General features: G+C 49.6%; 4 protein-coding genes across 4 annotated transcripts; 1 reads left to right on the top strand and 3 right to left on the bottom strand.

The window, feature by feature from the left end:
- Positions 1-553: 553 nt before the first annotated feature.
- Positions 554-2,189, bottom strand: CI109_106092 (uncharacterized protein; the record flags this gene model as incomplete). Its single annotated transcript, XM_032007492.1, has 8 exons — positions 554-577; positions 649-748; positions 812-911; positions 978-1,020; positions 1,076-1,143; positions 1,213-1,354; positions 1,459-1,617; positions 1,791-2,189. The coding sequence occupies 8 exons, from the start codon at positions 2,187-2,189 to the stop codon at positions 554-556; spliced, it is 1,035 nt and encodes a 344-aa protein (XP_031858227.1).
- A 319-nt stretch (positions 2,190-2,508) lies between these two features.
- Positions 2,509-3,794, bottom strand: CI109_106091 (uncharacterized protein; the record flags this gene model as incomplete). Its single annotated transcript, XM_032007493.1, has 10 exons — positions 2,509-2,624; positions 2,693-2,909; positions 2,967-2,975; positions 3,033-3,103; positions 3,156-3,168; positions 3,229-3,296; positions 3,467-3,480; positions 3,545-3,570; positions 3,640-3,680; positions 3,758-3,794. The coding sequence occupies 10 exons, from the start codon at positions 3,792-3,794 to the stop codon at positions 2,509-2,511; spliced, it is 612 nt and encodes a 203-aa protein (XP_031858228.1).
- A 779-nt stretch (positions 3,795-4,573) lies between these two features.
- Positions 4,574-7,545, top strand: CI109_106090 (uncharacterized protein; the record flags this gene model as incomplete). Its single annotated transcript, XM_032007494.1, has 12 exons — positions 4,574-4,790; positions 5,302-5,402; positions 5,468-5,572; positions 5,633-5,698; positions 5,755-5,823; positions 5,880-5,992; positions 6,049-6,186; positions 6,245-6,447; positions 6,504-6,574; positions 6,627-6,668; positions 6,725-7,451; positions 7,508-7,545. 12 exons carry the CDS (start codon positions 4,574-4,576, stop codon positions 7,543-7,545), a joined length of 1,890 nt encoding a protein of 629 aa, XP_031858229.1.
- Positions 7,546-7,875: 330 nt separating this feature from the next.
- Positions 7,876-10,432, bottom strand: CI109_106089 (uncharacterized protein; the record flags this gene model as incomplete). Its single annotated transcript, XM_032007495.1, has 12 exons — positions 7,876-7,974; positions 8,083-8,655; positions 8,724-8,793; positions 8,883-8,986; positions 9,055-9,105; positions 9,193-9,268; positions 9,360-9,439; positions 9,641-9,832; positions 9,929-10,036; positions 10,115-10,141; positions 10,220-10,227; positions 10,294-10,432. 12 exons carry the CDS (start codon positions 10,430-10,432, stop codon positions 7,876-7,878), a joined length of 1,527 nt encoding a protein of 508 aa, XP_031858230.1.
- Between the last annotated feature and the right edge of the window lie 381 nt (positions 10,433-10,813).

Genomic DNA, 10,813 nt, shown 5'->3' with positions numbered 1-10,813 from the left:
GGTCGATTGAGGAGATAACGAGAAAGTTGAAACAAGGACAAGGCGTCGATCGCGCCGGTAGTAATGTCTGCTCGAGTAGGGACTGTTGAGGCGAATTGGAGATACAATTCGGTAGGTATGAGGAGTCTGAATGAACGCTATGCAGACTCGCTTTATATAGTCATGTTCGTGTATGAGTTGTGGAGCCAAGAAAGCGGATGAAAGTAGACGACTCAAACTTTAGTAAACTTCTCGATTGACTGGTTCTTCGCAACCAACTTTACCGGTCCAGTGGCAAACCCTCCTCCACTTCACCTCACCCAAAGATCCTCTTAGCATGCCTAGCAGTGTATATCGATGCCAGAACCTCATATCCCTAACCAATGCATGTAACACATATAAATACAAACATACGCATACAGATGAGTGTGATGCCCGAATATTCTATTGAAATTGTCTTCCTCCTTCCCCTCCCACCAACCCACAAAATAACTCCTGTGTATGAAGCAGATCATAACGACGTTGAGGCCGTTTCAATCTTGTTCATACGAGCTATGCTACTTCCCACGGACGATTAGATGATGTCCCACATCTCCTCCTAGAATTCGAAAAGAAACGAAATCAGTTCTTCGCTTGCACGCGGTGTCAGTGGAGATCATTGCGACTCACCATCGCACAACAGAACTTTCCACAAGCAACAGAGGCAGAAAGACTGTAATCACTGATTGAGATCTTGTGGTCCACGAATTGGTCCGCAAAGTTATCCGCTCTGCGAGATAGAAGCATTTAGCGATACTGAACCGTTTACACGCAAGGATAGACTTAGACCCACCCTCTGGCCATAGCACCGACAAAGACACAGACCGAATGCGTCTCAGGGAGTGTTGGGAGATATTGTGACAATCGGATGGTGGGTGCGTCGGCGGACAGGGCTAGAACGTAGATAGTCAGCAAACCAGTCACTGCTACTTGAGGCCCCGATCAACTCTGCGACTCACTCAATTTAATAGTGTTGGTAGGAAGGTGGTCGGTGATGGGGTTCTACGTTTCGTTCATCAGCACCATGATCCCATGTAGTCCTGTTGACCATACACACCTTGATGACCCTCAACAGCTTCTCACTACCGTTCACACCTCTAATGGACAACTTATGAAGCAATTGCACTATCACGTAAAACATATCAGGTTCTGCGTCATACAGAAATCGCAACAACATCAGAAAACCCGACTCACCCATCAAACCTGAAAACCTCTTGAAGGTTCTCGGTATCCTGACACTTGGGTTGACCTCGATCAGAACACCTTTGGCAGTATGGATGTAGACTTGCAACAGACCGGCTTTGTTGAGGGGCGAGTCGAGCAATGTCAAGAGGCACTACGCACCGAAAGAGACATCAGCTTCTTCTCCTTGACGGCAGGCAGACTGGACCAGCCGAGACAGTTCGAAGACTAATAGTGGAAAGGACCACTCCCACTCACCTGATGTGTGATATCCGGTCGAGCGTCTGCGATGTCCCTTCCTGTCTTGGCGAGGATACCTTGATGGTCGTCACAGTTCAAAAGGGCGTACTTCGCTTCCTTTCCAGAGGCGTTTTTACCGCCTGATCCCGAGGAGATACGGTATGCTTCGAGGCATGCCTAAGGAAGTGGGTGACAGAGTCAATTTGTGTACTCGTGACAAGGAGGTACAGCCATGTTGCGAGCTTGCCAAATGAGCATTAATGCTGCGCCTCACTAGACACGAATCATGGAAGTACTCGATGCCAAGAAGAAGTACTGATGACATTACTATGTCGAAACTCCTTACTCACCTGAGAAAGCACGACGATCAACCTCCTTGTGTTCTCCTTATCCTCGTTCGTCTTTGGCACTGTAGCCTGCTTCGGTACGAAATCCGCTCTTGGGACCTGTCCCCTCCTACTCGCAGGTAGAGGTTTTGTCAACCTCGAACTCTCCCCTGCTAGATTAACATTCCCTCCGACCGCTTCCGCATCGTCATCTACGTCCATAGCCTGTGTCGGCTTGTTGCTACTGTTCAAAGAAGCAGCGACGTCGTGGAATGAAGTTGGTTTGGTGGTGATGGGTTTGGAAGGGTTGAAGACGGGGGCAGACGCTGACATTTTGGAAGATTTGGGAGGTGGGGGTGAAACTGGCGCATTCCCATTTTCGGATGCACGTCGTTTCGGAGGTGTACCAGATCGGTTGGACATGCTGGACAAGTCAATGGTCTACTTAATCGATTGAAGCAAAGTGAGTGAACAAGTACAAAAGAGGAAGAAGTAGAATTGGAGGTTAGGGTTGATAGTTGTGAGTCATTGTAGGTTCCGTTGAAATTTCAATCTCAATCTGAATCACCAGCGTGGCGCCATCCTCCGCCCGCCCTGACCCTGCACAGTGATAACTTGAGTTATATCTAATCCACCCAGCCGCATGCATCACACCATATCATACACAATTCATACATTGTCGAGACACAAACTACTACGGGGTATACATCAAACAGGACAAGTCTATCTACAAAGCTTAAAACTAGCAAGTACAGGCTTGTGGCGTACTCGCTTCGTCTCCTTGACCGGACACTTTGACTCCCTTGCTGTTGGCGGGTGCACCTCGGGTTGGCGGTGGTGCAAGTGGGAGTTTCTTGGCTACAAATTCTGCATCAGCTTGACTCTCGTATGCAAACCCCAGATGTGCCTTGACAAGCTATACTCACCAATCTCCATAAATAGCTCCTCTACGCTTTCACCGCTCTTCGCACTAGCCTCCGAGAACAACAACCCCTCCTCCTCTGCAAATCGCTCGCCCAATTCTCGTGGCGTCTTACGTTGCGATTCCAGATCCGTTTTGTTTCCTACTAACATAATCACAATAGAGGGGTCTGCTTGTCGTTGTAGCTCCCGCACCCATGATTTAGCCTTTTCGAACGATGTCTAACGGACGAGAATATTAGCATTGAATGTATGGCCATGTTTGTGGAAGGGACGTACTTCGGGGGGCTACAAGGTATCATTGTCAGCTTGCATCTTCTAACGGAGAGACGACAGTAATCTCACTTGTGTTATGTCGTATACAATGACAGCGGCATTCGAATTTCTGAAATAGATAGGAGCAAGTGATTTATATCCTAGCAAGACGTCAGATAATAAGTCTGCAACGATACGCTGAGAGACACATACGTTCTTGTCCGGCCTGCAAGTAGGGAATATAGTAAGCTTGGGACAAAGGATAGTTACGAGGGAGGGGACGTACCGTGTCCCAGATTTCAAACTTGATAGAGGTGGATTCGTCAAGTGTTACAGTTTGGGTTAGGAAGGCGGCTGATAAGCAGTACAAGATGGACTATCAGCTCGCTGCTACTCGAATGTACATCGCATGAGATGCAAGATACCCACCGCCTGAAAGGTGATCAAGGAACAAAGGGATGCAGATTAGCCTCGACAACAACAAGATAACCTGTACAGAACCAAAGTCGGAGATGGTAGCTCACCAATAGTCGATTCTCTATTGACAGGAATCAGTCACTGGTCCACTACTTCACCATAACAGAGCGACTTGTATTACTCACCTGAAATCAGAGAATTCGTTCCGTACCTATCATTCGAACAACATTGTGGACGTCAGCAAACCGGCCTCTCTGCAAAGTGTGTTTAAAGGACATACAAATCGCAGTACTAAACTGCTCTTTCCTACAGCCGATTCACCTACGACAGAAGAGACTGTCAGCTGGTCTATCCTTTCATGATTGATGAGACAAGACAAGCTGGATACGGATGCGCACCGAGAAGGACGAGCTTGAAGGATGTAGTTCGTGACATCTCGTCTCGTTGTTATTATCGATACTGCGTATAGGGAAGTCCCTCTAGCTTTCGTGCGATTACAATGCTAGAATCGATACAAGGATGTTGAAGTAGTGTTATAAGTGAGCCTGAGTGAATATCTGAGTATACCTAAGAGATGTCAAGATGTGCGAAATTAAGAGTGAGTTTAGACTTGAGATAGAGAGAGATAGATAGCGCTCGCTGGGATTGAGGTGACGCCATCCGCCTCTGCCGCTTGAGCTCTGTTTGAACCTATTTGCCACCCGCATTAGAAAATGCTTCTAATCAGCAACAACAAAGGAATACAAAGTGTTTCTAATGAACGAAACCACGTGATTGCGATGTTCGAGATGAAGCGCGGGTGTCCGTCCTCAAGTTGGGGAATAGCAAGCTGCTGTTCTCTTCACTCCTTTCCTTTACTCGACCAATTACCATAGCTGCTAAATTTAGTCGCCAATACACAGCCTTATCATCGATTGATCCTTACTCTTCCTTACCTAAGATTTGGCCTTTCGGTGGGATCAACCAGAAGTCTTTGTCAGAGGAAAAGAGCTCTACTTGGTCGTCGTCCTTCGTCGTGACGAAAACATCAGCTACCGACTTTCCGCTTCTTAGGGAGATCAGCGTTCTATCTCGTTTTGTGAACTCGTCAGCTCTCTCGAAAGCTAAGATAGTGCGGACGGAACTCTGGAGAACCGAGGTGCCTACTACTGTCTTCTGAGTATTTGAATAAGCCTTGAGGGACTAGGCTACTAGGTACGAAGCGAGGAGGCAAAATGAGTAGTTTCCCACCCCCACCGCCATTTTTACCTGCACCTCCTCAATTTGACGCTTTCCCTTCCGACAACAACGGGTACGATTACCGACCACCAACGCACACACATGAGAGTAGGGATAATGATAGATATGGAGGAGGAGGAGGAGGTAGAAGAGACGAAAGAGGCGGCGCTAGAGGAGGAAGCAGCGGAGGTGGAAGAGGAAGGAGTCCTGATGGTGAGCTTGGGTTTCTTTCACATTTGAGTGTTTGTTCGGTCACTGGTCGGCTTGTCGGTTCGACTTCGCTGCTCTCATTCTCATCAAAACTTTTGAAAGGTCTCGATTCTTGAGTGGGATAAGGACCGTTCGTCCCTCACTGAGAAGTTTTGTGAGGTGATGAGCCTCTTCCTTGAGCTATGCCGTGTGTACGCCTCGTCTTGGCTTGATCTCGTCTATGCCACGGACGTGTCAGTCATGACCCCCGCTTGAGGCATAAGCTCTGAGGCTAAATTTTGAGGAAACTGCGATAAAAGGCTCCCTTGAAGTTTGGCAATAAGACGGATGAGCTGGACCGCCAAAGCGTTTCGGAGCGCACTGGGAGCCTAAAGTTGGCTTTGCCGACAAGTCCGCCATCTTCTCTCGGGTGCTTTCTCTGAGTAATGATGAAGTCGTTTCGTGACGGATAGGCGGGCCTCCTAACGTACTGGCGGGTGATCGTCTAACGTATTCGATGCTTTCGTTTCACTAGGTCGAGGAAAACGACGATTGTACGACCGCGACAATCGGTCGATTGAAGAGCGAGTCCAGAATGAAAGAATATGTCGAACTCTCTTCGTCAGAAATGTCTCGGTATGTTGCGTCTTCCCATTTGCGTTAGACTGCCTTCGAGGATAACCATTGACGACTATGATTAGTACGATGCCGATCCCGAGCAGCTCAGAGTGCAGTTCGCGACATATGGCCAGATCAAAACTTTCTACGAGATGGTACACAATCGAGGGATGATCTTCATCACATACGTGAGCAAGAACTCTACTGTCTGAACGAGGGTGTACGGATATTGACGCCGGTTGTGACAGTTTGACCTTCGGGCAGCTGAACGCGCTAGAGATGGAATGCATGGACACCACGTCGGCAAGAGATCTGTGAGTTTCACCTTGCACCGTATAGGTAATGGTCCTAGCTGACCGGACGATGCCAGATCGACGTCCACTACTCCCTCCCCCGAGCAGACGATCAAAAAGGAGACTGTGATAGAGAAAAGAATCAGGTGAGCTGGATTCACGTGCGAACAGTCGGTCCTTGCTAATATGCCAAACTTGATAGGGCTCAATAATGGTTTACGTGCACCCGCCACGAGTAATCCATGACAACGAAGTAGGAAGGCTGGGTGAGCAATGTGGCGAGATCAAGTCAGTCAGGCCGGGAAGGGAACCAGCGTGAGTCTTATTCTTGTGAAAATTAATTTCCAGGCTGACACGAGTATATACTTTAGCCAAAAGATAGTGGAGTTCTACGACAGTCGCGGCGCGGCATTGTTTGTCGATCGTATGAATGGACAACCGGGGTTGGGTGGGACTCTGGACCTCAGATTTGTCTGGGATGAGTTGGATAACCAGCTGCCTCCACCTCCGTGAGTAACTTGAGCGCCGTGACTTGTGGATACTTGGCTGATCAGTGTGACACGACAGGGCTGCTGAGCGAGTCAGAGAACCTAATGTCCAACAAAACGGTACTGGTTATGGAGCCAGGGGACCGAGGCGCAGCGGTGAAGGACCTGGATACGGCGATGTGAGGAGTAGCAGAGGGAACGGACGCGGACCTCCTGGAGGTGGTGGTGGTAGTGGTAGACAAGGACGAGGAAGATCACCTGACAGAGGTGGAGATCGAAGAGGTAAGCATCTCCTAGAAATCTCCAGATCCCGCTGATATCGAGTAATGATCGTACAGGGTCGTATCCAACAGGAGCTGGGCTACCTCCGCCGCCAGGACGATATGGAGATATGCCTCCTTCGGCGCCGGTATGTGATCTTCTGTTGCGTCGCGTAGTCATGACTGACAGGACTGGTACAGCCCCCTGACGATCGTCTTGAACAAGCTCGCAAGGTCCAGCAGGTTAGTCGCCTCCCTGATGCGTAGAAGACATCTTCGCTGACGTGTACTCATTACAGCTATTGGCATCTTTGGGTGGAGGTGGAGGTAATCAGCCTGGCAATCAGCCAACACCGTTACCTTCTCGACCGCCAGTCGCACCCCCTCCGCCACCCAGTCGAGCGCCTTATCCTCCTCAGCAAGATCCGTACCCACCACGATCGGAACCATATCCACCTCGACGTGATGCTTATCCTCCTCGAGAATCGTATCCTCCTCCGCGAACTGAACAACCCTATCCAGCTCGGCAGGAACAACAATACCCACCTCGCCAAGAACCACCCTACCCACCTCGACAGGAATCTCGATATCCCCCTCGACAAGATGCTCCGTACCCTCCTCCACGACAAGATCAGCAATATGCCCCCCCTCCAGTCGGCGGGGGTGGAGGCGGATATCAGCCACCTCCCCAAACAACTTCTTATGCCCCTTATGCTCCTCCACCAGCACCAGTTCCGCAAGTGCAACCGCCTTATCCTCCTGCGGGACCTCCTCCATCGGGATATCCACCATACCCGCCACAGCAACAGGGAAACCCGGGGCTTCCACCAGATGTCATGGGTATGTTACAACGGAATGGTCCGCCTCCTCCTGTTCCTGGACCAGGCCAATATGGAGGGCGCGGGCCTCCTCCTCCCCCTGCTACGGGTGGAGCGTATGATCCGAGATCGAACGGCGGTCAGGGGTATGCGCCTCAGCAGAATCAACAGGCAAAGGACGTGGGGTCACTGCTGGCGATGCTGGTAGGTGACGAGATCTCTGCATCACGACATGATCCGTTGCTAACAGAGTGTGGTTTCCAGCAGGGGAATCGCTGAGACCAGAAGATGGTCGAATGTAATTAAAGAACAGGATTGCGAGTATGCGAAAGCATTAACGATTAGTCTCAGTAAGTCGTATGAGCATTCCGGTTAGCGCCGACCAAAACCTTGCATGCATTGAGTACACTCTGACTGGCCAAACCTGAATGGCTAACCCGACACAGACTGATGCATGACATGTTGACATATTAACGCTTTGCTAATAAATGTCTGAAAGAAATGATTACGTTTCGAGAGGACAGCTATTAACACCGACACAATTACCAGAACCCAGAAAGCGAATATCGCTGGATCGAGACAATATCCGAAGTAATTTCGTGTATGATCTTGAGCTATTACTCAAAACCAGCTTAGGTCTTCTCGACGACTGTGCTTGTGACGACGACGATATTGAGATCTCTCGGTGCGGCAGGGACGACGATATCGACGGGTGATCTGAAGTTGTTCAGCTGTGGTTGTAGGCAACCAGACGAAGATCAGCATTTTCTCGCAGTCGGTCGGTCATTTGAAGGGAGGCAGATAGATATCGGGGAACATCAGAGGATAGCAACACTCACCACATCTGGTTCTACCCTCGCTTCAATCTCATCCTGTGACAACATCCTCTCCCCGCCTGTGGGTGCGAATGGCGCGTCAAGTGTGATACTCAATCCTGATTCTTGTCCGACTTTATCACAATCCTCATCATCATCTCCGCCTGCTTCACCTGCAGTGCGAGGACAACGTTGACCCGAGCGACCTTCTTCCATCCTTCTTTGGTCGTTGGTGTTATAATAACTCTGTTGTAATTCCAAATCTTCAACGGCGCTTCTGTGGATATTCAATCTATCTCCCAAGATTCCCCAAGGTGATTGTGAGAACCTAGAAGTTGATGGTGAGATGATATTGTGATTCGGTCGTGAAGACGATTTGGTGAGATGGGTCTCCATGTCGGAGTAATGGGTATGGGCCTTCTTGGTCCCAGATGCGGAATTGATGGATGATGCGTTGGAAGGGAGGATGATCATGCCGTCTTCGGGTCCACTACGTGGTCTTTGATTATATGCCCTTGAGACGGGAGGTCGTCGGACGAAGACTCCGCCTTCTTGCGATGGAGAGGCGGAATCGTAAGTGTTACGAGGGAGGAGGATCTGCTCAACCCAAATAAAGTATGTCAGCGTTGCTCGTATGGAAGGTATACACAAAGGAGGATTCTTACCATGAGGGAGAAAGAGTTGGAAATGAAGACGAAGAAGAAACCGGCGATAAACAACAAATCAAGCGAGAACCTATCGCCTCGATCAAACAATCACTCGTCAGTGATTCCGGAAGTCGTGCCTTCGCCTTTGCCATATAGTTTGGTTGCTATCATACTCACGGATGCGTGTTAACTGGCGTCTCCCGAGTGAATCCATCTCCCGATACAGCCAAGAGGCACGCCACGTAGAGGAATCGGAAGAGAGTTCGAAGCTCGTTGAGTTCCTACGAGTCCGACACAACGTCAGCGGGACTGCTGCTACCGTGACACCGCGCATATACGCGGGACTGACCTTGAAGAACTGCAATCGGGCGATAACGTCGGGGTTGGCACCTTGTCGTCGCTGGGGGGAAAAGGGGAGGTGAGTCCGATGCTCTGATAGAAAGGACACCAAAATGGGGGTTTAACGTAGTACTGTAGTGGCACGTACCGATTCTTGGATGAAACCAGGGAAGACGAGAGTGAGCCAAACACTGCCAATCAGCAGGACAGAAGCGGTAGTAGCACTACACGTGAAAGGGTTATCGCACACCGAGTTAGCTCCGTTGATCGACTACAGTCACATCCACCCAAGCTTGGTTTGACCAAGCCACTCACCCTGCAAAGATGACATTACGTTCCATTTGGATGAGATGTTTCGTTTCGATGTTTGCCACGCCGAACAGCAGGGCCATTGACTATACAGTAGTAGGAGAGGAGGCCGATGTCAGTGTCAGTGTTACTTTTCAAGCGGTTACTGCCTAGTAAATTTGTGGCACCAATCTATTGGCGGATCAAGCCCTCGTCCCAAAGGGACAGATGCAGCCACAATTACAGTATCTGTCTCCTCGATCTCCTGCCACAATACCGACCCGGTCGGTGCCTGCGAAATCACTCACAAAGACACAGAACCCGACCCAAAGCTTAAAGTTCACACTTGAGAACCAAGATTTACTATCCCTCCTCCTGATCGTCCCAATCAAATAGGCCCAGTACAGGGTCTCTTCGCAATGAATTGACAAGTTAAGTGCCAAAGCCGCTGAGAGAAGTTGATAGCATGTCGATACGAGTTTTTGTCTTCCGCTAGACCACTGTGCGTGCGCGCGATTACGATCAAGTCAGGTCAATTCAATCCGGTGTCTGTCTGTTGACCTGATAGTGGGAAGAACGCGAAGAGCTATGCTTACGCGTGTGAATGGTGTGGGCATGATCTCGGTATGTCCTTCCGCTGTAGGGAGGACGGTGTACCACTCGTCGTATTTGATATACGTGAGGGTCACGGTATATATCATGAACTAGCGGTGGGGCATGACACTGTCAGCTCGAGCACTGACCCACAGGCAGATCCTGAAAAGGAGTGGTGATCTACTCACCAGGACCATCGCAACAATGAACATCCACTACGATGAACGGTTCGTCGAAGATTTGCCCGTCAGCCCGAACAAGCGTTTTATGCCACACTTCACATCCATACTCACCACAATGACTGTGAAACAACATCAGTATGTCAGCACTCGCTCCGACCCACACCGCTCGAAGAGATCCCACTCACTCCACCTGAAAGCGCTCTTACGCGTCAAAACTAGACATCTCCCTTTATCATATTTGTAAATATGCCATGCCATAAACCATGATCCGAAGATCGTGATTAGACTTCCTAAGAATTGAGAGGTGGGGGTCTCGTGACACATCGCGGGGGGTGGTCGGGGCGACGACTGGGGTCTGGGTCTGTTTGTCCTACAATTGAGTAGTGGGCTGGGAGTGGCCGTGAGTATGGTAATGAGATGTTACCAAATATAGTTGACGAGGACTCTGTAAGTCAAGTTCGGGTTGACGATCTCCAGCAGCACAGCAAGCGAATCCAAGAAGAAGATAACACTGCTGTAAAGGTAAGAAGTGAGAGGAGATTGAAACTCAGCTCCAGCTTTATATATCATACATCTCTTCATCGCCCGAGCACTAGCCCAGCTCCACGATTGTAGAATTTTACAAATCAGTAACCAATCATTCCCGATCCGATAGGTCAAAGCGGAACGAAGCGATGCGACGATAAACACAGGCCCCTCGTACCT

The sequence above is a fragment of the Kwoniella shandongensis genome, chromosome 11, assembly GCF_008629635.2.
Source record: "Kwoniella shandongensis chromosome 11, complete sequence".
In the NCBI taxonomy this organism is placed as follows: domain Eukaryota; kingdom Fungi; phylum Basidiomycota; class Tremellomycetes; order Tremellales; family Cryptococcaceae; genus Kwoniella; species Kwoniella shandongensis.
The sequence above is the reverse complement of the archived record's forward strand: the minus strand, read 5'-3'. Positions and strand labels throughout refer to the sequence as shown.